Source organism: Tiliqua scincoides, chromosome 5 (assembly GCF_035046505.1).
Source record: "Tiliqua scincoides isolate rTilSci1 chromosome 5, rTilSci1.hap2, whole genome shotgun sequence".
Classification (NCBI taxonomy): domain Eukaryota; kingdom Metazoa; phylum Chordata; class Lepidosauria; order Squamata; family Scincidae; genus Tiliqua; species Tiliqua scincoides.
In genome coordinates, this window is record NC_089825.1 from 38149022 (window position 1) to 38176652 (window position 27631).

The window sequence follows — 27631 nt, forward strand, 5'->3', positions numbered from 1 at the left end:
TATTTTTAAAAAACCAAAAAACTAAAACAATGTTTGTAAAAAGCGGATCACATTTTTTTTTTGCTCAAACAGCCAGACTTTGACTCTATCTGTAACTTTGTTCACAAAAAAAGGAAACAAACAAAAAAAAAAGAATTATACGTTACTGAAGTTGCCACTTCAAAGAGTTCGTGCAAAAAGTCATATACAAAGGCACAGCAAGGACATACTGTCTGAAATCACAGTTTTCGTCACAGATTCACTATTCACTACACAGTTAGGACACGTTCAGTTGTATTTCATCATTTCACCTCTACAACAACCATTAATGACAACAGGAATTAAGATAGGTCGTTTTGGAGTGGAAATCATGGCCACAGCTTGGAGCTATACAGAGACATTGACACTTTTGAACACACATGCACAGTTAAGCACAGCGAGTGCAGCACACAGAAAAACACTGAGACTAAACAGGAGGGGGGGAGAGAGAGAGAGAGAAGGGAGGGAGGGAAAGAAGGAAGGAAGGAATCTCCCTCTTTTACTTGTTCCTTTAGGTGGGTTTTTTGTTTTTTACAGTTACTTCAAGTAACACGCTTCATATAAATAAGTTAAAACATCTACATTATTTTTTTTTGTTCCTTTTCAAGACAAAGCCATTCAAGACAAAGAAATGCAAGGGAAGCAGCTCTACTGGTAACACGCGCTAGGGAGGCTCAATTAAACAGGCTCATGATTCAAAGATGACGATGGGGAAGAGCTTCTTCAGCTGAAGCCTCCCAGGGAAGTTGGAGGAAGTCAACGTAAGAGCGGGGGAGAGACTAGAGAGACTACTGACACTCCACGCAGGGTCAGCTCCTATAATACTGCTCAGTACTTGGGGTGTATTTTTTTTTTGTTCTGTTTTGTGTGTTTTTTGGGGAGTGGGGGTGGGTTGGAGGAAGGACTGTAGAGATGTTGCTCTCTTCACGGGCGAAAGGCTCCCCCCGCGGCTGCCATGCTCATGCTCTTCAGCTTGTTATCCTTTTTCCATTTCATGCGCCTGTTTTGGAACCAGATCTTGATCTGTCTCTCTGAGAGGCACAGCGCGTGTGCGATTTCAATCCTCCTCCTGCGGGTCAGGTATCTATTGAAGTGAAACTCTTTCTCCAGCTCCAGAGTCTGGTAGCGCGTGTAAGCAGTCCGAGCCCTTTTCCCCTCGGGCCCCCCTATGTTGTCTGCAACAGAAAAGGGAGGCGGTGAGACTCTGGGCTGCTGAGAACGGCTCCTTGCTCTCCTTCCCAACCTCCAGGAGCCATTGCCTTCCCATCCCTCCTATCTCCTCCTGTTCTTTGGCTGGCTTATTTCTGCTCAGCTTCGAGAAGCACTCAACAAGTCCCTTCGTCCTGCTCCCGCCTTTCCTCCCCATCCCCCCTTCCCTTTCCTTAAATAATATCCAGCATTGTGGGGCTGAAATCACTTCCCCTTTGACTCTTACAGGCGGCTGAATTTCAACACAGGCGAACTCATCCAAAGAGCACGCCATACTTCCTTCTGCACCCTGCCCCTGGACACGTTCTTTTTTATCTGCAAGTCAATCTCTGGCTTGCCTTCAAGGGTGGCGTGCTTGGGATCGTGGTGTGCTCACATTCTTAGAGAAAGCTGCCCAAGAAAACCACCCTGGCAGATCCGTTCTCAGTCCTGAGCTAAAGCACGCTCCATTTGGCAGTCAGCCTCCCTGATTTCAGAGAAATTGACTTCCAAGAGGTGGAGGGCTGCAGGATTAGCCTTCCAGCCCCCTCCCAACTGTGATCTCCCCCCCCCCACTCCAGCCTCTCGTCTTAAGTTTTCGACTTCTCTCCCAGAGAAATCTTGGCTCTTTCCCCCCACCAGCACCCCCTCCCCACACACACACACACGCATGCTATTTGCTCAACTTCTTTTCTGATAGAATTAGTAACGGTGTCTTTTTTTCTTCCCCTGGACGGTCCTCACCATAAATTAGAGAGGCTGACACGCGCTATTCAAGCTCGCTCGCGCTCTCCCCACCGTTTCAATGACACCTCGCAGTTCTGGGGACTTGTGGGGGGGGGGAGTTATCGAGGAGCAGAGAAGAGGCGACGGCTTCCCCCTGCCCCCCGATTTCCTGTCCTCTCTGCTGGCTCTCAGCAGGCACGGTGTGTGTGACTTGCTGGGGCCAGGGCAGAGCGCACTGGCGAGAGTGTGCCCCCACACCCCCCAGCCCAGGGAAGGCACGCTGCTTGGCACCCCCTTCTCTCTCCTGCAAGCAGCACCACCCGGGTCCCTCGCCTCTCGCCCCCCCAGACAGAAGCAGGGCATGCTTTTACCATGGCTTATGTGCAGTTTCCTCATCCAGGGGTAGATCTGGGGTTGTGGAGGCTGCTGCTGCTGCTGCTGCTGGGCTGTGCTTTGGTCGTTCTGCTGGGAGCTCGCCTGCTCGCTGCTGGCGGGGGCATCGTCCTCGGTGCCAGCGGGCGACGTGCTGAGCCCTTCTCTGCCTAGGTGGGTGTTGCTGGTGCTGCCGGTGCTGCTGCTGCTGCTGGACGTGGTGGACGAAGTGCTGGTCGAGTTGGCGGGGGAGTTTTTCACGTCGCCGCCGGCGGCGGGCGAGCTGGCCACGGCGGCGGCGGCGCAGGGCAGAGGGTCAGGCGCTGGCGAGTGGGTGGTCGCCCGGCCGGCGTACCTGGCCTCGGAGGTGCTGTTGGAGGGGTAGCCCCCGCCGCCGCCGCGAGCCCTCTCCGTGGCCCCCCCAAAGTGGCTGGAGGTGGCCGAGCGGCCGACGCTGAGGTCCATGCCATTGTAGCCGTAGCCGCCGTACCTGCCGGAGTGCATGCTGGCGGACTCCCTGAATTGCTCGCTCACGGCCCCCGGGTCTCCATAATTGTGCAAGGGGTAGTCCGGGCCATTGGGGTAGCGACCGCAGAAGGAGTTTACAAAATAAGAGCTCATTTGTTTGGGGGGATCGGGGGGCTTGATTTGTGGCTCTTTGCGGCGTTTTTTGGTGCGTCTATAGCACCCTTGCACAATTTATGATGAATTATGGAAATGACTGGGACATGTACTTGGTTCCCTCCTACGTAGGCACCCAAATATGGGGTACGACTCCATGTCACGTGCTTTTGTTGTCCAGTCGTAAATCCTGCCTGATGACCTCTAGAGGTAAACTCGTGCACTAAATGGGGGAGTTGGGTGGATGCTGGAGGGCTGGGGAGGGGGGTGCGCGTGCCCGGCGAGCGCGAGCCCGCTTGCCAGCAACCCGGCTGTCAGTCGGCCTCGTGCGCCACCCTCTGGAGACAGGCGAGATCTGCAGTCTTCCCAGCCCAGGGGGCTGCAGCAGGGCTGGGGTCGAATCGAGGTTACAGCCCATTATAGCAAAATTATGGCATCTCTCGCGCAGTTCCATTAGTATGTACCGTTTGTGAAGGGCTATCGGCTCCCCATCACACACACAAAAAAAACCCAGCAAGAAGGCAGGAATGGAGGGGAAATAGATTCACCCCCCTTTAATTTCAATAACAGCTCCTTTTCAGTCTTCATCTTTTATTTTTTGCTTTTGTTCCCCATCTCTGTTAGAGATTCTAAGAATCAAAGCAAAAGAAAATAATATTTTTAGTTTCTTTTGGGGGGGGAAGGTTAATGATTATTGAAACCAATTGGGAGTAAAAAAATAAATTCTGGGGTTCTAACAAACCATTACTGTCCCGTAGTTCTAGGCGCTTCAAAAAGAAGGCGAGAAAGGAAGGGGGACACACACATCGACTTAAGATCACTGCTGATCAAATAAGCAAATTCTTTTTCAACTGAGAGGTTGGACAATACTCTACTTAAATAGGCTGGGGAAAAAAATCTAATGTAATTTTCTGAGTAGTACAATTGGATCTCCTTTCTTTCTTCCCTATTCCTCCCCCCCCCCCAACTCCTCTTTTGCATAAATATAATGTGGAGATTTTCAGAGGAGGCTTCGCTATGAAAAATATTCAGAGCCTTCACCCAGGTAGCACAGCTTCCATAGTACTCAAAAAAGAATCTTCCCATTTCCACAGGCACGTATATGGAATGGATACAAAGCAGCCATACAAGTATATGGGAACATACATGTTCTCTGGACTATAGTGTAAATCAAGCCCTGCCTTCTTCCCCTCCCATCAGAAAATTTATGTGAAATAAATAAATAAAAAATACTGTAGGGGATGCATTTCTAGCTAGTTTTGTGTACAATTCTTGTTGTTGCCGAGGAATTTAGCAAAATACAGAATGCTTCAGTGTTCTCAAGACCTGCTTGCCTCTCTTCTAAACTCCCGCAATAGCCTTCAGAAATTAAAACCTCTGTGCTTCATAAATAACATCTTTTTAAAATAAAGTCCATAAAGGATCCCAATAAACCTGCCTGCCTTGAAACACTCGTTCTTCCAGTTAAGTTCCATTTACCGGATTTTGACCTTTCCCAAAATGCAGGTTTCTGCCCATTTTTATTTAAAAAAATATATATCTGGTCACTTCAAAAAAAATACCTTGTACACTGCTAACATGGTAAAATCTGAGGTTCGTTTTTGCTTTCTTAAACCTATAACTCAAGCTGAAGTTCTTATTCTCCCATTCCTTCTTTGTCTTAGTTTATATATGGGAATCATATACATGAGGAAATGCGCTTTTCTTAATCCAGAGCATTTTAGTGCCATAAAGTTGCCATGATGGCAACCTTTCAAGAAGTCCCCTTGAAATCAAGGAATCTTCTTTTCCGAAGAGATGGCTCAGGTCTCAGGTGAAAGAGAGAACAATGAGCAGCCATCTCTCCGGTTAGTAGCAAAGACATAAATAAGCCTGTATATCTCTGGCCATTCGAAAACATGGAGGTTTCCATTGGAACAAGGGGCTGGCGTTTTCTTTCGCCTGGAAGCCCTGCCATCAGATTACAGACTTCCATATGGACACAGATATTGTGTTGTTTTTGTTTTTTTTAAAGTAAATTAAGCCTTGGCCATACCTGAAGCAATTTAAGCATCCTAACCTATCTTTCGGAGACCTGACTAGCTCAGAAGCTATGCACATCTATAGTCAAGAATTCTATGCACAAAGAAACTCGCAGCTAATTGCAAATATTTATATATAAATATGTATATATTTTAATCAAACCTTTGAGAATCATCAGGACGGTTTAAACAAAACAAAAATACCCTAAAGGGATTTTAGTGGAAGAATGTAACTAGAGGGGTGGGTGGGTGAGGTTCAGGCTCCTAAGGAAAGGTCTGGGAACTTTTCTTAAGCATGGATGTTACTCCCCTGACTTCTCCTCTGTGTCTTCGCTGCTGGGCTGTGTGGAATTGATCAGTTTGCTTTCCTTTTTCCACTTCATTCGCCTGTTTTGAAACCAGATTTTAATCTGTCGTTCGGTCAAGCAGAGGGCATTTGCAATCTCAATCCGTCGCCTCCTGGTGAGGTATCGGTTATAGTGGAACTCCTTCTCTAACTCTAAAGTCTGGTATCGGGTGTAGGTTTGCCTGCCTCGTCTCCCATGTGCTCCATATACTGTACCTGTGGAAGTAAAGACAATATGCGCTTAGTTGAGGAGGCCCTCTACTTGCTTAGGAAGCAAGGAGCAAGAAACAGCTTGGAGGTCTGCTAGCTGTCTTTTCCCACCCTCTTCCTTAAGAGACACTCATCTTCCTATTTTTCCAGGGTTTAATCTTTCTCAATGATTTTCGGTTTGTAATTTGGTAGAAGAATCTTGAGGACCCAATATTCATAAATCAAAGGGCTAAATTTCACCTAGAATTCAACACGGAGTCCCTCATAGCCCACAAACAGTGCCCAGATGCAAATATAGAGCATGGAGGCATGTGTGAAACCCACTCTCTGGTAGCCTCAGAACTTATTGCAGAGTAGCTGGACACAATCCAGTGCACGTTAAGCACTTGTCGGTCCTATTGATTTTCAAGGGAAACACAAGTATGCTCATGAGCTTAACTCTTGCTCATTAAAATAAATGGGACTTGAAAATGCTTAACTTTGGCCAAACTGCGCAGCTTGGTCATAATTAATCTAATTGCAGCGAACAGGCATTCAGAGCATCAATGCATTTATAGCCAAGATTTCAGTAAAGATGACTTCCATGTGAGTATTTTTAGGATCAAAATGAATGGGGGTGGGGGAATTTTTAGCCTGCACTCATAAAGATCTTTTTAAAAATTATTATTGTTTTTTTAAATGTGACCACAGCAGGGGTTTAAACAGAAATGGAAGTTTACTCTAGAAAAAAGCTGAAGGAAACAGGGATTTAATTATTTTAAATTAGTTTCTCTCTCTCTCTCTCTCTCTCTCTCTCTCTCTCTCTCTCTCTCTCTCTCTCTCACTCACTCACTCACTCACTCCCACACACATATTTTGCAGTGGAAGTTTAAAGTATGAAATTCTTATCCATTGAAGTAAATCGGAATTTGGCAATTGATCAAGTTTCTCTCCCTCAGTCTCTGAGATGGATTGTGTGTGTGTGCCTGCACACATATTACTGGAAACCCTGCATTCAGTTGCTAATGTGTACTTGTACCCTAATGGGTGGGTGAAGGGAGGGGGAAGAGAGGGTCTGCCTTACAAGAGTAGGAAGTGGTCGATACAGAGGGCATATTCCTTTACATCAGTCTTGGGGAAGGAGGACCATCTTTATTATTATAGTTGTTTTAATACTGTGCTTAGCCATTCATTTTAACACATATATATAATCACGTGGTTGTAAACCATATTCATTGTAGTGAGAGTTGCTTCTAGGCCAGTTTTGAGGGTTTGCAGTCTATCTACTGACCCAGACTAGAAGCGATTCTTTTTTTTTTTTTTAAAGCATCCCTTTTCAAGGTAGCCCTAATGTCAGGCTGAAGAAGAATCTGGAAAAGTGTCTCAAGTTACCCATTGGCTGTCAGGTGCCATTGCTCTTCCCAGACAGCCTGAATAAAGTATGTCTTTAAAAAAAAAATCTTCCTTGCAGAATAAAGCCCCTGTCTCTCCTCCCCCCCCTTTTCAACTTCACCTTCACCCCCTGACACCCCACCCCCCTCGATTCGTGGGGGCATCCCAATGACTCACCAGCACACGAGTTCATCCTTTGCATCCAGGGGTAAACAGGGCTGCTGTACTTCCGGTCGCTGCCTTCCTCATTTAGGATCTTGGCTGACCCGCTCTCGGGCTTGTACTGCTGGTCAGAAGCAAAGCAGGGCAGATAGTCCCCCGAGTGGCTGGCCCTCTGCTTGCCACTGCCGGAGGGCGAGGAGGAGGCGCCGCCCAGGTCCTTGTCTGAATAGAAGCAGGAGGCTCCATAGTCATAGGACGCCCGGTTGCAGGCGATGACCGTGTTGGTGGACTGTTGGTAGAAGCAAGGTGAGGAGTAGGTCTTATCCTGCAGGCTGCCGGCCCCATAAGAGCCTGGGAAGTGCCTCAGAGCCTCGTAGCCCGCTGGGTAGAGGGGGATCTGCCCGAGGTACGGCTCTTGCCCATTAGGCAGGCTCCCCGGAAAAGGGGGATTCACAAAATAGGAACTCATGGACGCTCCCCAGATCCCGGACCGTGATTTGTTGTGTATTAGTACATCTGGCTATAACTATTAGTAGTCATCCAAGTGGTTTGTTTCTGGATGGCCGAGCGCCAAAAGCGACAGCAGCAAATAGCACCAGCTGACGAGGCTGCGACCAATGAGAGCGCGGCGGAGGGCCCTCTCCCCTGGGACCCGCCGCCCCCGAGCCAGGAAAGTTACAAACAACACCCCCCCTCCAAGCCCCGCCGCCGCCGGAGCACGGCAGATGGATGGCAGTACGTAACCAGCCACCTTCCCCTGTGCCAAAAGGCAAGCAGGGCAGTTGCTGGGAAGGAGGGCTTTGGGAGGGCAGGAAGGGAAGGGGGGATCGACTGGGTAAAATGAAGAATGACCCCGGTGGCTGAGGACACTCAGGGCGCGATGCACCTGGCCGCTGGAAGCGGGAAAGGCACCTCACCAGGTTTAGGAGGTGTAAACTGAAGGCACCTCCCTGGGCACCCAGGAAACTCCCTCTCTGGCCCCATCCCACCCCTTCAGCCTCCTGCCCCTCCCCCAGCAGATGAAAGCAAGGCCACCGACTGATTTATACCTTTGAGAAGACAATTAAAGAAAAAAATAAAAGGATAAAAAAAATTCAAAACAAAAAGAAGAATATATTTGGACTCCTGGTAGGAGGGGGGAATAAGGACTATCAATTAGTTCCTCCCACCCCCAGTTCTGGAGTTGGGGAAGAAACTATTGCATAGTAACCTTCCCAAATATTTCCCTCCAGGGTCTAATAAGTGATTATATTTAGACTGGTTTCATTTGCTTAGGGATTAAAAAAGAAAGAAAAAGCAACGCTTTATTTTTTTTTTTTTTTTTGGCAGTTCTCTTAGTAGCCGAGGAAAGAAATTCAGCCTGCTAAGAATGATTCAGATCATTTAATAGCAGATCAGGAAGAGGACAGGAAATGGTGGTGTCTACATTGTTCTTGTTCCTTGGTTGGTTGTGGGTATTTTCCACGTGAAAGTAGCTGAGGAAGCTCCTAGGTACTTTGAAGACAGGAGAGTATTCCAGGGAAAGCAGAGCAGACACATTCCTGTTCTTGGCTTTTTAAAATTTCCTTCTTTATTTTTTAAAAACCCAGCAAGTAGCATAATTGCAGCTTCAGTTGCTGTTGTCTGAATCTGGCAAAGGGGGGGGAGGAGGAACTGAATCCTCAGATAAACCCTTTTCAAGTATTGCCTGGAGAGATGACTCAGGTTGATTGCCAGCTACTAATGATTTTCTTTAAATCTTGTGGTTTTTTTGCTTTTCTTTTTTTTAATCTTTAGATTTGCCAAGTTCTTATTTTGCATTTTTCAGACCTGGTGGTTATTTCAGACTGCTAAAGTAGAAATAAGACTTTTGAGAGCTAGAACTGGGACAAGAAGTGCTACTGATATAGTCAGAAGTTATTTAAATTTGTGTCTTATGTTCTTTAAAAAAAAATTCCAGAAAGATTTCCCAGTTGTTTACAGAGTTTTATTTTCCCCACTTCCCTGAACTGCCTGCTTTGAGGTACTAGACTTTTTTTTTTAATGGTCTTTGTAGTAACTAGTCCTTAGTTAGCTTGAAACCGTGAGGTTTGTTGCTTTTGAAAGCTGTTTTGTTTCATTTCCGGAGCCCTATTACGGTATCTATAAAACAGCAGTAAGTTAACAGTCATGTCTCTCCCCACCCCCTGCAATCTTGTGCATGGTTTGTTGTTCAATGCAGTTTCACATAGAGTTCTCGATTGCCTCCAATAATGACTTCAACCCCACCCCCCAGGACTTCCCGAACCATTTCTCCCCTAAAAGGTAAACTATAAATGCAGTTGAGGGGGGGGGGGAGTCTGCATAGATATAGAAAAGGGAAAACAACCATGATCGGAAATACAAAACTAAACCACCTTTCAAAGACTTCTGCAACACAAAAATATGTGTACCTTTTAAATAAACATCAGCACTAATATAAATGAAAAGTGGAGAAAGTCTCTACAGCCAAAGTATAGGTAACATTTGTTCATCAACCACACTTTTGGGGAAAAAAAAAGTATTGGCTAGAATCCAATTAATTTTTTTTTAATGAGTGAAACACCACCCTGAAGTCACATAGCATAAATAGGAGAGTATTCTAAACATCCACATCATGAAGTAGCCACTGTAAATTCAACGCAATCTCAGAGAAATCTCTTTGGATGCCGTTTTGAATGGATTGTGGTCACAAATGGCAAAATAAATCAAAGTAATCAATGACAACATCTCAGAGAGAGAAAAAATAAGGCGGGAAATGTATACAGTACAAGCTCACCAGGTCTGTGAGTTTGTGATCCAGAGACAAGCAACCCCCAATGCAATCCAATGAACCAGTTACATTAGTTCCTTACAGTAAGGGTTTTTTATAATGTTTTTTTTTTTTCTAACCCAGAGGTTCCGAGACTCACATCTGCTGAACAGAAGCTCGGCCAGTCAGACAATGTATCTTCTCAAACGATCCCAGACAAACTCTCCGGGACACATTCCTAACTGGAGCAAGGTAAACAATCAATTTTAAAGCAAGACACCCAAAACTCCACAGCTCTTTAAACCGCAGCCTCTGGTTCTTTCTTTCTTTTCTTTTTCTTTCTTTCTTTCTTTTTTTTAGTTTTCAATAGGACGACCACTTTAACCAAGACGAGGGTCACCCGCCCTCCTCTCCTTTCATCCAACCGAGACCATAATAAGCCCAACCAAGTTGGAATACAGGTGCGGGCAGCAATTAGCCCCTTAAGCTTAAAAGCTCCTTTCCTGCTAGGGTAGATAAATCCACTTACAAATCCTTCTCGTGTTCAGAGCTGTAACCGAAAGCAACTTTTCGCTAAGAGCAGCTAATCCAAACAGACCTGGCAATCCCAGCCATTGTTCAGATGGATCGTGTTGGAGTCACTCCCATCGGGTCCCCTTAACGTGTCCAGTTCCCCGTGCCTGAACCGGCTCCCAGGGCATATTTCAGGACTGTCCCCCCTTCCTTTCCTCCTCCAGCCCATTTTAAGCACTCCAGTGGAGAAATCGCCTTGACAGGATAAGGGCCATTGACAGCCGGTTTTAATTACTATTATTTTCTATAATGGAGTTGGTTGCTAATAAAAAGCAGTCCGCTTGGTGGATTTCTCTCTCTCTCTCTCTCTTTTTTTAAAGCAGGCGGTTGCTTTTGGCCTAGTACCTCCTTCGGCCACACCGTGGCAGCACCGAGCATTTATCGCCTCTTGGGCGATAAATAATCCGACATTCACTGCGGTTGCAGCAGAACAGATACTGCAATGAAATGCACAAGCAATTCTTTCTCAGCTTCGAGGAGAAGGGGGCCAGAAATAAAGCACCAAACAAAAACAACCCACCTCCTTCTCCATTGAAGGCAATGCTGCTGTTCAGGAATGAGTATCTGAGGTTATGTAGGAATGTTTCAAGACAGCACAGTCAGATAGCTTTTCTCTCCTAGAAAACGGTGGGCAAGGAGCGACGCAAAATGGGCGACCAGCGCGTTATAGCCTCCTAAGTGTACCTCGCCTTCGGTTCCAGCACCACATTCCCCCCACCCCACAACTATTGCATTTGTTTAAATGTTCACATGACAGTCATCTTCCATCCCAGCCCGCTTCCTGATTGCATTTCAACCTCCAATCATGAATGAACACACCGCATTCCCAGACTAAAAAAAAAGGCAATAATATCCGGACTCCAAACTGCACACCTGGACATTCCTCTAAAACCAAAATCCCAATTTTAATATCATAATATGCTCGCTATTAGGGGAATGAACCTGAAATTGGGTGTCAAACTCTTGTCGCTGCATCGATAATATTATAGGCACGTTTCAATTTTTTTAAAAAAAGTCAGAACAAACTCAAATGAAACATCAGGAGACCAAGAGAGCTTACGCGGTTCTCTACGCCTCCTTGCAACTCGGGGGTTCTCAGGGCGCCTCCTTGAAGGCGTCCCAGACCCACCGTGTCTGCACAATGCGACCTGTGTTTAAATCAATGGAGTTTGGTCAGGTCCAAATGGCAACGGGACAGCCTTTCTCTTTTGTGCATGCACTCGAAAGAAAATCCGGCCAGCTCCCTTGGCACCAGGGCTCTCCTGGCTGCCCAACCTCCTGTCTCGAATACAAATGGAGACAGGTCAGTCGTTCCAGGTGGTTCTACGATCGCGGCTCACGCTCTTTGCGTTTCTCACCTTCAGATCCTGGCTGGCAGGAGCGCCGGCGGCTTTGACAGCTGTCCCTTTGGCTGCCCTGGAGACGGATCGCCCTCCTTTCGGTGCCAGAAGAAGCAGGAAATTAGCCAGGTTGCGAGTTGAAAATCTGCCACTCCAGCGCTTGGAATCCAGTATGCCCCATCTTCCGCCGGAGGGACTGGAAATGGCCCTCCAAGCCCGGTGTGCCAGGCGGCTGCCTCGGCTGAACCTCCATGCACTGGGCTCCCTATTGACTTACAAAGGACAAATGGAAAAGCGGGGGTGGCTGGCTGGCTGGCTGGCTGGCTGGCTGGCTTGGGGGGGGGGGCGACGACTGGAAAGCCAGAGAGATCCGAAGCAGGACAGAGCGGAGCACAAGAATGCAGCTCTATTCTCGCCAGGGAAATTATAAAAAAGTTCATGTTCACGGTTACCGTCCACATGACCGTCAGCGACCAATGGAGGAACCGAAGCACTCATAAAGTTGTATTGCAAAGTTGTAAATTTTCATAAACAACAACGGATTTATGGCCTTTTCCTCATCACTGAGAAAGAGGCTGGACTTAGAGAGGCGCCATTTTACCAGAGAGGCAGCCCTAGATTTTTAAAGGACCCACAGTAGGGAGCATTTCTCTCTCTCTCTCTCTCCCCCCCCCCCCAATTCTATTCTATGAACGTTAAGCTAGATGCATTTCGCAGCTCAGCAGAGAATCTGCAGTTAGGGCATCTCTTCTTCCTGCCTTTTCAAGCCCTGCTCTCTAGACCGCCATTCTTTAAACCTGCCCAGTTCGCTTTTCTCAAAAGGAAACTGGTGGTAAGAAAAATATTTGGAAATGTGTTTTGGAGGATGTGCCTGGGTCTGGATTCCAGGTTTTTGTTCCTTTCCCCATTCTGAGAACTGACTAGGTTGCTGGGCTACAACCCAGTCCCTACCACTAAACTCACTCCAAGTCATGGGTTGGGTTTGATGGTGGAAGCGCTCCTTGCTCTCTTTCCCCCAAATTCAGATTTCCACCTATGCCTGTGGTGACAGTTTTCAAGCCAACGTTTCAATTCAGCTTCAATAAGCTAATTCTATTGTTCAATGCGTATTTATTTAGGAGTAAATCTCACTGGAATAAAAGTGAGACCTACTTCAGCTTCAACATGCCTTAGATCAACTGCAAGGCCGAGTTTCTGAGAAGTCAGGTTAAAAACAACAACGAATTATTTTGTTCTTTACTCCTCTCCTCCTACGTGGACGTAACTCTTCTCCGAATCAACGGGATTTATGCCCCAAACAAGTGTTAGGGATTAGGTCCCTTACTAGGTGCCTATCAGCCCATCACTTATGCCCAGATCCTAGATACCTTATTCGAATGGAGCTCCCATAGATTGCACCAGCCTTTGTTCTGCATTACTGGGATTGTAGTAAAGTACCTTGAAGAGTCCATGCTAAATGTCTCACCTTCATCAGTAACACAGTTATGGTTTAATAACAAGAGATGGTGGTGACAGTTTGGAGAAAGCCAAAGTGGAATTCTCAATACAGCAGATCTTGCCAGAGAACTACACAGACTAACCCTATGCATGATAACCCAGAAGTGAGATCCATTGTGCTCAAAGGCCACCCCCCCCCCCGCAAAGTGTGTACAGGGTTACACCCTGAGTGTTGTCCTCAGAACCTAGACCCAAGAGGTGTTAGGGTTTTTATACCTAGCTATTTCTTTTACTTCCAATACCCCAGGTTTTGATGGTTTCCCAAAAGGACATCGTCCTTCTCTCTATCTATTCTTCCCTAATAAAAAAGAGGATTCATTGTCAACAAGCATCTGTTTTATTTTATTTTTGTGTAACATAAAACACATTGAACGTGGGTGATACACCAAAGGACTTCCAGAGAAGATTCACTCGCTTGCACACTCACTCACTCGCACACCCGTGCACACCCCTCTCCACCCCTTCCCCCATTTTTTAAAATCACAGAATACCTCAATGTTCACAATGAGCACATGTGAAAAAAAGAACACATTGTAACGTACAATTTATGAACAAAGTTTAACCCAAGCTTTCAAGGTGGAATTTATTGATACAGAGTTTTCAACACTGCCTCATGCTACAAAGTTACCCAATTAAGTACAGACTCCCCCAGCTTATGACACGCTATATTATAAATGAAGACCAAGACAACAGCAATGGCCAAAGTTGGGTTCCAGTACACCAGCTTGGTGAATGGAACGGAAATTCACCAGGTGCCAGACCCAACATACTGTGGTTATAAAGACAAGGGCAGAAAGGTGCGTTGGGAATAGGTGCAAAGCCTTTGCTTAAAAACTTACTCCTTAAAGGTGTGTGTGTGGTGTTTTGTTTTTGTTTTTCCTTGTCAGCGGCATTATCCAAATAAATGATATACCATTTTAATATGATATGTAAATATTAAAATTAAAAAAGTACTTGGCCATCCAGAGCGCATTGCCAGGCAGCGAGAAAACAGCCTTGTGCAACCTTGGCCAGGACTTATCACTTAAAATCCGGACTAGCAGTACTTAGAAGTAGCATCTCTATTGCAGCATATGGTTTTCACTTAATTATAGCCTGGGAATAAATACATTATTTAAAAAACAACAACAACAACTTTACATTATATTCAGCAATACGGCACCTAATCCTATGTCAGGCTATGAAGGTCATGAATCTCCTCCTCCCCTTGTACGCCTTCTCCTCTTCCCTTCATGCCCTACACACAGAGTCATATTCGCATGACTTTTTTTTTAAATTAATAAAATACAGTATAGCTTTGTATAGAGGGAGGCGGGATTAGATACTAGGTAGTTTGAAAATAGGTAGTACAGATCACTGCTTTTGAGTGTAGTGGTTTATTTATTTTTTTTTTCTTCAAGGATTCCCCCCCCCAAAAAAAATCCCACCCCCAGGTTATTAAAACAAAAACAAAAAAAACCCAGCAATTTGAAGTACATAGTTTTTTTTTTTCCTGTGTAAATTAGGTAGTCTGAATGTGAACCTAATGCACTTATCCCATAAGGGTTTAATAGGGACCAATACAGTCAGGTAGTTTCTCTATGGGGCTTTTACTTCCCCTGTATGTGCAAGTAACGACTTTTTTTTCCCAGTCACAAATAACCAGTAACACACACATGTACAAAATGTTACTGATATATATCAAGATAGAGGCGACAAAAATTAAAAGAAACGACCACAGCCCAAACTGGTCCAGATTCTCTAGTAGGAAGTTACTCCTAGTTTACACAGGGAGTAAACTAGGGTGTTGTGGGGAGGGTGCAGAAGGGCAACTTAGCTCTTTTTGTTTGTTTGTTTTCCATTATCACTGGAAATGGCCACCACAAGGGTCTATTATTCTGATTCTGATTTCAAGAGAGCGTTTACAACTGCCACGTGAATACTGAGTTGGCTGGAGCGACGGGGAGCCGGCGAGCTTCACTCAGCTTCCTCCTCCTCCTCCTCCTCCTCCTCTTCCTCCTCCTCCACTTTCTCCACCGAGGCGGCGGCGGTGGACGAGCTGTCCTTGGGTTCCGCGGCGCCCCCGACCGTCTCTTCCTTATGCTCCTTCTTCCATTTCATGCGCCGGTTCTGAAACCAGATCTTGATCTGCCTCTCCGTCAGGCACAGGGCGTGGGCGATCTCTATCCTCCGCCGGCGGGTCAGATAGCGGTTGAAGTGGAACTCCTTCTCCAGCTCCAGGGTCTGGTAGCGGGTGTAGGTTTGACGCCCTCGCTTCCTATCCGGACCTGGATGGAGTGGAGTGGAAGATGGGGAGAAAGAGAGCGAGAGGAGCCTCCACAGTTAAAGCACACCAAGAAATTAAGGCCATCGGGCTGGGGAGAAGTGACCTTTTTACAAGCAGAGAACAAATGAAGTCAACCTTCCTCTCCCACCCCCCCAGCTGCACCCCTATTCCTGACAAAGGCATGACTGCCATCCAGAAGGCTCTGCTCATCTAAGGACATTCTCGAGACCCGTTTTCAACGTGCCTCCTCGGAAGTAAGGCTCACTTGCTGCAGTGTGAGGCAGGCTTCCTGTACAACAACATCACAACCTTCACTGGTCTGAAATGCCCCTCAGAGAAGGCAAAGGAGGGGAAAGAAGGACCCTCTCTCTTTCAACGCATCACTAAAAAAGAACAAGATAAAAGACAGGGGAGGGGGAAGGTGGTCTGGAGGAACTCCTCCGCAGACGATGATCCCACATTCCAGACTCCCCTGGAATCAGATGCAGCGGTGTCTGGAACTCAGGGCTCAGCCAGGCTCCAGTCCTAGACAACCATAAAAGTGGACACATCTGGCTTCCCGGAGAGCCACGAACCCCTCTCTCCTCTGCCTGTTCATAGGTGACCCCGAGTTCTCTGAACATGAAAAAAAAAAATATACAGGACATGACTCGTTTCAGCCCAAACCATCGATGGGAAGAGACTTTTAGGATATTTTCACCCCCCCTCCCGCCAGCCCCCCCCCAAGTATCCTAGTTCTCTCCCCCCCCCATCATTTTTCTGCCCCTCTGGGCGAGAAGAAGCTCCTTCACCATGTGGTCCTTCCTCTCCGAGCCCCTTTCTCCTCTTTTTCCTCCCCCCCCAACCGACCCAAAAATCGAACCCCCAGCTCCCATTTCCAGAGCAAAGTGGCGTGAGATAAATTTACGAGGCTAGAACCCATTAATTGGGCCATAAAAAGTTTTACGAGACTCATTTACATACAATGCCACGGGCTCTCTGCGCCATGGCGCCTGTGCTTAATTAAAAGCAGAGGAGCCCGCGCTCTCTTGTGCCTGGAAGTTGGGTTTTATTGTTTTTCCCTCTCCCCTCCTTGCTCTGCATTGATGTGCCTGGCCCGCCAACGCTTGAGGTTCTCCACCTCCCCCCCCCCCGCGCGCCTTCCCCCTACCTGAAGACCTCATCCAGGGGTATATCCGGAAATTACTCTCAGCCTGGCTGTGCAGGTTGCTCTCCTCCGCTTTCTCACAGCTGGCTTTGGTTAGGTCACTGCAGAGGACGGGAATGTTCTGATCGAAAGAGGAGCAGTGCAGGTTGTAGGCGTCTGAGCCCAGGCTGTATCCGGACGAGAAGGGGCTCTGGTATATGGAGCTGTTCACATTGTACAAGCCCGGCATGGAGGAGGGGAACGCGCTGGCGCCCGGTCCATAGCCGCTTCTCGGGGGGTTGGTGGCAAAGGAGCACGACGTGGGCTCCGCGTTTTGGAACAGAGAAGCAGCAGCCCCCGCCGCAGCCGTATATTTGCTAAAAAGAGCATTCACATAATACGAAGAACTCATAATTTTGACCGGTGATTTGTTGTCCGGGAGGCTCCGGTGTCGGTTTTACGAGGTAGCGTGATATATGATAACATTACACCCCCAGATTTACACCAAACCCCATTTTCTTGGGGACTAGAGCTGCCTCCACCACGTGACCGGTCATATGACCCCATCCTCCAATCTCCTCCTGCATCACAGGTGGTATAGATCAGGGCAGCTCACCAGATCCTAGAATGGAAGGGGAAGGAAGATTCAGATCTCGCTAGGTCGAAACGAATTAGAAGGCGAGGGGGATTTTTCTTCATCCCCTTTCGGGCTGTCACAGGGGCCGGAGGGATTGGAGCAACTCGCAGTAAAGAGCAAGATAAACAATAGGAATAGGAAAACTTTAGGATTTGGAAATAGGCAGCTTTCTGTCTTCTCAAGGCAAGGGGAGGACAGCGCTTCTCTTTTCCTACGTGCTTTCCTCTCCCCATCTCCTCCAATATATTTATTCTGCGCGTTTCCAGACAGCCCAGAAGTCCTATTCCAATTCTAGGTCTCCTGGTCTCCAGGGCTTGTTTGTTCCCTTTTAAAAAAATCAGTTTATTCGGTTGGTCTATATCTTCAAAAGGGCTGGGGCGGGGAGAGAAATCACAATAAAAACCTCCCATAAAAATATTCTTCCCACCAGTAAACTCCCCCCCTTCTCTGTCTGTCTGCCTGCCTGCCCCCCCTCTGTATATATATAAAATTATGCATGCATTACTACTATTTTTTATTTCCTGCAGCTAAGGAAGCCATGCAATATTTATAAGGGAGGTTTCCTAATTTGCAAACAGATTTATTAAGATATTGACAGAATGCGTTTGGCTAAACGCTTTGGTCGAGATGAATGGAGCTTTCCTCCAGAACCGCTTTTGCCTTCTCACCTCCCTTTCTCTGCGAGTACTGCGAGCCCACTCCTATGTATGCCTACTCAGAAGTAAGCTCCATTAGAGTGGGGGGGGGCTTACTCCCAGGAAAGTGTGGATAGGATTGGACTGTGCGTTGCTTAAAACAAGGAGGGGGGAGTCTGAGAAGGAGTTATAATTCTTAGAGCTGCAGACCGAGAGATATCTTTCCGCTTGTTTCATCTAGCAGCAGCTAAGAGTGGTCTGATTTTGCCCATTTCCCTATTTGCAGGAAAGAAATATACTGAGGAATTTTTTCCCCTCTCTTTCCCCCCCCCCAAGTATGTCCCCTATACTTGAATCATCTAGTCGGTTTTTAGTAGGAGGGCTTGACCTGTTCAATGGCATTCTGATTTCACCTAACCGACATCATCACCCTCAATATGATTTAACCTATGTGCGAAGAGGTGAAACAAAATATTCATAAACTGTCTTTCAGCACCTTGAAGACTGGAGGTATCTTGGACAAGAGATGAGAGATGGAATCCATTCTGGATCCCCCCCCATCTTCCCACCCACCCCCCAACTGAGCAAAACATACCTCTATGCTGGTGACGATGGCATGGCTTTTTTTTTCCCAGCCCTGTCCGGCGGACACAAGACTCCTTAGTTTCCACCCCCCGCCCCCACCCCACAATAAGGTTGCTTCCCATTGAAGATGTTGCGACGCACCCTTCCTTGAAACGGATTGTAAAACACGTTTCCTTCCCTCAGACAGGGACTTTTGGTAAAGACAGCTTTTACTGCCCGCCTCGATTGCACATCATAAACTGGAAGGAGGACAATGGAATTACCCCGGAAATTCTCCCTTTAAATGATAGAGTTTGGTATCCTGTGTGTACAAAGAGGTTCTCACCAGTTAAAATTGTGCCTGGCAAATATTTCGCAGGGAGATGGCGCAGGATGGTAACCCACTGGAGGAGTTCAGTGAAGATGGGGGCCTATTGCGGGGGCCAGCACAAACGGGTACAGGGGCGAGATAAACGACAATAAGATGATCATGGAGATATTAGTTGTAAAACTATATGCCTAATAAAGGTTTGTTGTATGTTGTTATGTTGTAAGATGATCAGCTAGAGGTGACATTGGCTAAGTTCGAGTGAAACTGACTAAGGCCCGATGGTGTCTTGGTTTTTGCCCAGTGCGATTGTTTGAACAAACAAGCTGGTTCTGATCCTGGAGCCTCCTTGGGGTTTTATTTTTCGCTCACCCACACGCTAGTGGCTGTCAAAAAAACAACAACACAACAAACCAGAAGTTGGAGGCTATCAAATGCCTCCCTGTCCCTGCCACACAGAAAATAGCCTTGCCATCCAAATACCTCCCGAGATTATTCACATTAGATTCCTGAGGAAGACCTGCAAGGGGACGGAGATCAAAGCGACTGAATTAGACGACATTGGACCAATAAATTGCTTCTCCGGGTGACAACGTAGCAAGATACAAGAAGAAAGCAACAACAAACGTAACCAACAGTCTAGACTTGGGCACTGCTAAAGCAAGACAGAATTTTATAAATGAGATTTTAAGGGTACCCTTAGACTGGGTCTTAGGCCTTCTTGGAAGATTGAAGCGCACGTCCATTCTTGAACCTTTTTTTATTTGTTTGTTGACTATGAGCGCAAACACACACACACACACACACACACACACACACACACACACACACACACACACACACACACACACACACGACCACTCTTTCCTAAAGTCGCCTCCAAAATACCAAATTCTTAGGAATATTTCAAGAGAAGTTTGTCATGAGTGCATTCCCACCCCCATAGAATATTCTAAATAATAGAATATTATTCTCTCTCTCTCTCTACTCACCAGTAAACAAATGTCCCTCCGTAATGGGCTCTGGAAACATGTTAAGCCTTTCTGGCAAGGTCGATGGACTCAGAAGTGGCTCCATTTTACCAAACACATCTGTCTCTACCCTTCCACATACCCATAATTTGGAAATTTATATCTATATGCTTAATATTCTGATCTGAGAAATGGAGATTTCTTGGCAGCTTTCTAGTTTTTACTAAGCATTACATTGATCTGTATAAAGCAAAGCATAATAATTTCTAGACCAGTGGTTTTGTTGTCCAATCATGTGCTGCTGTGGTATCATATAGCTTTCGGCTGTAACTGGGACCCAGGTTCTCATTACACTTTTTCAGCGCTTTTTTTCTCTTTAATTTACTGTGGGCCACCCAATTAAATGATGCACTTATTACTCACGAACACACTCACATTTGTGTTTCAGCATACGTGAACCGCTTGAGGATAACACTAAAGAAGGCTTACCTTAAAAACTCAATATGGATAGAGATCCATTCGTTCCCACAGATTTTCCGCTAGGGATCTATGTTAAACCTGAACATATTAAACCGGATTCCTTCATTTTGAGAGTGAGATGTTTTAGAGTGAGAGGTTACAGATCTTTTCCCACTCCTTGATTCCTATTTCTTAACTGATATGGAATGTTATATAAATGTTGGCTTCAGTAGGTCGACTTCCATCTGATTACCAAATATGCCTTTTGCTGTAAAGATGAAATCTTAAAGTGTTTCCCCACTAAGTACCATTTATTTATTAATTGTCCTACATTGCATATTTATGGTCTTCTAAAGGCTTATTTCCCATAAAACATTCATTTCAATTTATCTAACCCTCGGGATGTGGTCCTATAACAAAGAATGGAGCCAACAAAGCTAGAAGTGCAGAAGTATTTTTTGATCAGAGAAATTGTAAGTAAAGAGCAATGGGAGCAATAGAATGAATTTCTATAGGCATCTTGTCCCTGTGGTGCATCAGACAATTAACATATATATAATATAATTAGAACGGGTCCCACAGAGTAGAAATTGCTTCAAAAACAAGCGGAGCCTTTAACTGCGGCAAAGACAGCTGCTGAAGAATTTTAGAGGCCGGTAAATAATTTTCCAATTAAAGTATGCAATCCCTTCGCTTAATTTTAGAGCCCTCGATTTGTCTCTGAAAAGAAACAGAGAGTCTTTCCGAGAGATTGGACTTAAACGCTGAATGAAATAACATTTGCTGAGCAATTCATAGGCTGAGCTAAAGACAGACCTTCATTAGGACCAATCAATGTTCACATGTCAGAGCATGTATGTTTGCGTTTGGAAAGGTTGTCTACCACATCATAAACATGGGTTGGTCCTAATAACTCGGGCATTCTTTTACTCACCATGTGAATGTTGTTATAACGGATACAACGGATACCTGTGAGGAATGGTGCCTTAACAATTCTGCAGATCTCCAATATCAACATCAACATTCCAAGCATTTTGTTGAGGTTGCAAGATTCACATCTATAAAATAGCTAATGTGACCTCAGTAAGGTTAGTGGATAGGTTACGATAAATAAGTGAATGATCAGTATGTAATATACAATATGTATGTATGTATGAACGTAGATATGTAGATAGACACACACACACACACACACACACACACACACACACACACACGTATTCAAAATAGTCAACTAAATTATGCATGGATTGCTTATCTATGGGTTTGTATTTTATTGTTTCATAATCAGATATTATTATACTTTATTTTTACCCCGCCTTTCTCCCTGAAGGGACTCAATATGCAAACATATCAACCATCTTCATCTAATCCTGGTTAGGAAGAATATTGCTGTCCCTCACATAAATTTTATATAATGTATTAAATATATCCATATGGTATATTCAGGTGTATGTATACATCTATACTGGCATACCGAATGTGCACCTAAGCAGAAGGTGCAAAGAAGATTTATCTGTTTTTGCTAAGTAATGGCAAATATTGAGACATGGGTTTTAAAAAGGAAAAAATAAACAATCAAAATGAGAACTTTACCTTTTAAATTGCTGATTTTAAGGTTAACAGTATGGCATACGTAAGCATTTCAGTGATGGGCCCCTTTTACATATCCAGTGAGTACTCATATCCTTTGTTCAAATCAAATCAGTAGTTTCAAACCCTCCTATGCTCCTAGAAAGTCGACATTTTAGAAGCTTTCCATAGGCTTCATGGCGGATTCATCCTTGTTTGCATGGAACAACGCTGCCATCTGCTGTTATATCTTGGCCATTGCAAGCCGTAAACCAGGAGCAGAGATCTTTCAGTCTTGTAAACATGATATCAGCCCCTGCAAGTGCTTCAGTAATCTGCCTCACCGTGGAGTCGCAATTATAGAAAAGGTTCCTGCTGCAAATTCATTAAAGATAAATGTTCACCTTCTAGTCTACATTTCAGAGCAAGAGGGCTAATAAAAGCGAGCTATTTCCGCACCCGGGGTTTATCTAAAACAGCCAGACAAAACAAATGAAAGGGCTTTTGTAGAAAATCTTAATTGTGGCTGGACAGTTGTAAACTCATTAAGGGGCGAATTCCAGACAGTTTGCAGACCTGCCATTTATTATGCACTTCTAGGGCTGATTCTTTGAAGTTGCCACTGTCTGCAACAACAGAGGGCGTCCCAACATCCCAAACCAGTAGAACAGGCATCAATTAGAAATTGAGGTTTTTGGTTTGGGGGTGGTTTTTTAAAAATTATTTTTTGCACTCAAGGACTGTTTTGCTTGCTGTTAATTAAACATATCTTACAAACTATTCCTTGAAAGAGAGAGAGAGAGAGAGAGAGAGAGAGAGAGAGAGAGAGAGAGAGAGAGAGAGAGAGAGAGAGAAGTCACACCCAAAGTCCCTCTTCTCTCTGGGCCTTCAAACTTTTGCAGAGTTGGAGATACTGAAAGTTCTTGTCTTTAACCCTGCAGAGTTTTACACTCCATAAACGGTTACAGCCGTCATTTTCTTTTATTGCACTATAGGGCTCTAAATTTTCCTAACAGCATCTTCAGCCAAGACTTGTTAGCTGAAAGTGTGCTGGCTTGTTTTGGCTTTTAAAATAAACCCAGGCATTGATTCTACATGGATGCAAAAGAGCCTCTGTTTGGCCTTGCACATAATTCTGCTCAATTTGTGTTTTTTGGGGGGAGGGGGGAAAAGGGAGAATTCTGCCTGAACTGCAAGGCCTCTGCCGGAGGCAGGACTAACTCAATCCAACTGAATTCCTTTTATTACTCACTGGCTTAAAGCAACCCTTTCAGCCTGGAGAAATTATCTTTAAACTCTGTATTTCTTTTTAAAAAGCTTGATTTCACTTCTCCCTCTTCTCCCTCTACTTTAAAAAAAGGCAAAAAATAAGTTTATGTTTCTAAATTGTGCTAAAATAGCAGCACCACGTTTTCTAAAATTATGGCGATTGTTATCTGATGGTGTCCATCTTTACCAGTATTAAATGTGTTGTGGTTATTTTGCTAACAAGAAGGTATTAGAGACAGAGCCAGGAACTGAAACAGTTTTCTTTGTGAAAATAAAAGATATTTCATATCTGTGGTTTTGGTCTATGGATTATTCACCCCCTAAAACCTCTTTGGTTTTGTATGAGACTCGAAAATTTGCTTAAAAGGCCAATTAGATTGCATTACTTTCATTTAAAAAGATGACCAATATTTTGTCCAGGTGCTTTAAAAAAAAAATCCACAGATGCACCTCAAATAATTTAAGACACACTGGAAACCCTGTTATTAGATTGGAATATTGAGGTATATGACATTATTGTATAGTTTGTTACACCTTTTATATAGTGAAGGAAATGAGGCCACAATCCTATATACACTATCCTGGGAGTATGACCCATTGGGTATCGTGGGACTTACTTATGAGTAGACATGCATAGGATTGTGCTGTGAGTTCACTATCATGTACCGAGTCCCACTCATATATATCTGCCTTACTATGGCTTGGGTGTAAATTTAATTAAAAACAATAGGGCTTAATTTTGAGTAATCCTGATCAGGATTTAGGTTTGTGAATACTCTCCAGGGAAGATATCATATTCAGACAGGGTCTGGTGGAGCTGAACCCCCTTAATAATCTAAAAACAGCACAAAATATAAAAGAATCAATATATATATTTTATTTAGTAAAAAGTTAAATATCATTTTGGACACAACTATTTGGTCAGTAGGCCATGAGGTAACTCTTGCAAAATATACAGTGTAGCTTCTGCATAAACATAACTTCCAGGATTTTTCTTTTTTCTTTTTAATAATCAATACAAATCTACAATAACCAAAGGTAGGTTTTTAGAGTGTATAATTTATTATCAATAAAATTAAACTCCATTACAATAAGAATCAAATTATTTGACTAAAATTAAAACGTAAACCATAGGTAGTTACCTTTTTCACATATAGGTATAGCTCCGATATCTGAAAACTGCTCACGGGTGCAAAAACAATATTCAAGCTAATCTGATTATTAAGGGTTTTTTTTCTTTAATATATAGATTATATATATACAACTGACGAAGACTGTACTATATATAGATAGATAGATAGATCAAGTGTGCATACTAAAATGACTTGCTTCAGAGGAATTGGGTGATTCATGAGTCATTTACTATCCCAGATCATTTTTTTTCCCTTTTAATTGTAAATATTGGGATAGAGGAAGAGCGATTGTTGTCCCTCATACAATCCAAGGTTAACTATTCAATTATACAGAAAAAAGACTCCTTACACTACAGAGCTATACTCTATGCAACTTTTATAATAAACAACCTGAGTTCAAATTGAATTCTAGCTTACACAATCACGTCTGGTACAGCACCCAAGCACAAAAATTGAGTCACAAATATCATTACCACAATAAAACACAGTATTCAAGTATTAGCGCAGAGCTTGCTCTCTTTCTCTCTCTCTCTCTCTGCCTGGCAAAGAGCAAATAAAATTAACTACTTTGACTAACCTAATACAATCCATAAAGAGTTGTGCATTAAAAAGGTAGTTTTCTTTCTTTCTTTCTTTCTTTCTTTCTTTCTTTCTTTCTTTCTTTCTTTCTTTCTTTCTTTCTTTCTTTCTTTCTTTCTTTCTTTCTTTCTTTCTTTCTTTCTTTCTTTTTTGAAGGACAGGTAGATTTAGACAAGCCAACACGTCAGCCTTGCACATTAATGCCCCCCCCTTTCCTCTAGAAAACTGAAAATCATGGTACCTCCTCAATAGCACCCGGGTACAACCATCTCCCTGCAGGCTGGTGAGGTACATTCAAGACCTGAATTGGCAAGGACAAACACAATATACGAGGCCTGGCCAGAGTCTCATCATGGCATGATGGGGGGGTTGTGTTGTGTTGTGTTGCAGTGGAAGGGGAGAGGTTATTGTTTGGCAGCATGATTGACCTGCACCGGATGGACCATTCATTCATTCATTCATTCATCCTTCGCTCGGTCTTTGTTGATTTTCTTCATTTTCATCCTACGGTTCTGAAACCAGATTTTCACTTGTCTCTCGGTTAAATTCAGGAGCCTGGCCACTTCGTACCGTCGGTCCCTGGTGAGATACATGTTGAACAAAAACTCCTTTTCCAACTCCAGCGTCTGGTGCTTGGTGTAAGGGCAGCGTTTTTTCCGAGTGGATCTCGCGTGTAACCAGTTGGCAGCAGGGTTATCTGTGAGGAAGCAATGACAGAGGATGAGGAGGAAGGCAAGCCGCACCACCAAACAAAAACAAAACAAAAAACAAAGAAACTAAGCAATGATGGCCTCACTCTGACGAGTCTCTAGCCCCCCCCCCCACTCCCCACCTTCCTTTGAAGCCTATAGGTACTCTGATATTGGTGGTTTACGACGTCCCTTTCATTTGGACAGACATACAGGATGGGGCAGACACAATGGACTCCCAACACATGGAGAGGTCACATAGAATTACTCGCAGTAAAACCCTACGGGCCGCCTCCTCTCTCCTTGGTAGTGTTTATATGGAGCTTAATCTTAAAGCCAGCCTCTCCCCTCCCCATGTAGCCCATGATTTCTCCCCCCACCCCCCCAGCACACACATACACACACCCCAAAATGCTGGTGTACAACCCTCTGGTGATGGAACGTCGTTGAAAACGTCTCAGTGTTCAGTTCTTCGCTTTTACCACCATTGGGAGACCTCAAGGCGACAAGGGAACACACCCACCCATTCACACCCACACATTACATTAATTATAGGGGGCTCTCTCCCTTAAGGAACCTGATTTTCATTTTTTTTGCGCCTGCTTGTTGATCTGACTGCTCAGTAGAACAGCAGAGAAGGTGATCATCATAAGGGTGACGTTAGGGCAGAAATTCTCCCACCCCAGTTGTCCTTCTTGGTTCTCCCTAAGCCAAGCCATTCCTCACAGCGGGATCAGATATAAATCCCGTGTTTTGTGTCTCTCCAAAGTAACTGGCGCTATTCCGGATCCCCCCCCTTCCCCGCCCCGTTCTTCCCAATGAAGCCAGTATGGATCAAGCGTGTATCCAGGAAAGCACGCTTAATGACGCCCCCTGCACACGGTAGCAAGGAGGGGGGGGGGCTTCTGGACTGCTTGCGTGTTCAGGCTGAGGAAACACACCAGCAAACCTGCTGTTGCCTAGGCAGGTCTCTGCTTCCAAATACACGCGCACACTCGTTCACACGCAGGCACAGTTTCGCCGCAGCCACCTTCCTGCCCTCCTATTCCAGAAGCCCCCACCCACTCACCCACCCACCCAGCCAGCCGTCACTGCCGCAGAGCAAGGCTCGCCAGCTGCCTTGAGAGCAGGTCCTGCTGCCTTCCAGATGCAGGGGAAGAGGCCCGGCGCACTTACTGGGATCCAGCGGGGGTTTGTCTCCGTTGGCCTCGCTCTCCCCATTGTTTTCCGAGAAGGGCCCGTCGTTGCCTTGCTTATCCCTATCAGCTGGAGGAGAACCACAAGCATAGTCAGTCAGGGAGAGTGCGTGCGTGTCAAAGGTGGTACAGTCACCCCTCCTGGCCGAGAGCGGTTCCGGTTTAATGCCGTAATGCCTGCTGGCCGGCAAGCCGGGGAAGGACAAGGAGCCCGGCATAGGCTCGAGCCACGAACGCATGTACCTGCCGTCGGGCGCTGCGGCCATGGGTGCCTGGTGGTGCACGTACGGGTGGTACACGGCGGGCACACTGCTAGCGCTCGGCGGGTGCACGGCGTTCCAGGAGGTGCTGAAGACGGACGTTTTGGACTGGAAGCTGCAGGGGGTGAACTCGGGGTGCTCCCCCAGGGTCGCCTGCCGGGCGGGCTGGCCCAGGGAAGCCGAGGCATAGCGGGACTGCACCAGCTCGTCGCTCTCGTGGAGGAGGAAAGAGTCCACGTAGTAGTTGCTGAGGGTCCCCGAAGAAGACATCGCCAGCCAGCCGAGCCAAGCGAGCCAAGCCCACCAATCCAAGCCCAACGCCAGCCAAGCCCCGGCGAAATTATGAAACTGCAGATTTCATGTAACAACTTGGTCCTTAGGAAGGACTACACTCACCTAATAAGTTGAAGGCTGCCTGTCAGCCCATTGGCTGCCGGGCGTCACATGGTCGGGCAGCAGAACAATAAAGTATAAATCAGTCCGCAGGCTATTATTGGGTCAGTGTTTTCCAGTCGTCATTTTTTACAGCAAAGCCATATGTTTTTATGCAAAGGGATCGTCGGGTTATACGACAAAGTTTGCTTTAATTGTGGCCAAGCGCGATTAAAAAGATCAGGGCTTTGGGGGAGGGGGGGTAGCTGCTGCCACCCCCCCTTTTTTTTTAAGCGGACTATTTTATATCATAATTAATCATCCCATCAATGGTTCACTGACACACTCACTGACACACACACACACGCACGCGCGCACACA

General features: G+C 45.4%; 4 protein-coding genes across 4 annotated transcripts; all 4 read right to left on the reverse strand.

The window, feature by feature from the left end:
* Positions 1-942: 942 nt before the first annotated feature.
* On the reverse strand, positions 943-2925 carry HOXA5 (homeobox A5). The gene is made up of 2 exons (XM_066628424.1): positions 2304-2925; positions 943-1193 (listed from the first exon to the last, which is right to left on the reverse strand). The coding sequence occupies exons 1-2, from the start codon at positions 2923-2925 to the stop codon at positions 943-945; spliced, it is 873 nt and encodes a 290-aa protein (XP_066484521.1).
* Positions 2926-5248: 2323 nt separating this feature from the next.
* Positions 5249-7504, reverse strand: HOXA6 (homeobox A6). Its single transcript, XM_066628576.1, has 2 exons — positions 7051-7504; positions 5249-5508 (listed from the first exon to the last, which is right to left on the reverse strand). Exons 1-2 carry the CDS (start codon positions 7502-7504, stop codon positions 5249-5251), a joined length of 714 nt encoding a protein of 237 aa, XP_066484673.1.
* Positions 7505-15150: 7646 nt separating this feature from the next.
* On the reverse strand, positions 15151-17162 carry HOXA7 (homeobox A7). Its single transcript, XM_066629147.1, is given in 3 exon segments — positions 15151-15461; positions 16611-17006; positions 17009-17162. Coding segments are annotated over 3 exon segments (852 nt in total). The 5' UTR covers positions 17154-17162.
* Positions 17163-25191: 8029 nt separating this feature from the next.
* On the reverse strand, positions 25192-27148 carry HOXA9 (homeobox A9). The gene is made up of 2 exons (XM_066628320.1): positions 26599-27148; positions 25192-25430 (listed from the first exon to the last, which is right to left on the reverse strand). Exons 1-2 carry the CDS (start codon positions 27146-27148, stop codon positions 25192-25194), a joined length of 789 nt encoding a protein of 262 aa, XP_066484417.1.
* Between the last annotated feature and the right edge of the window lie 483 nt (positions 27149-27631).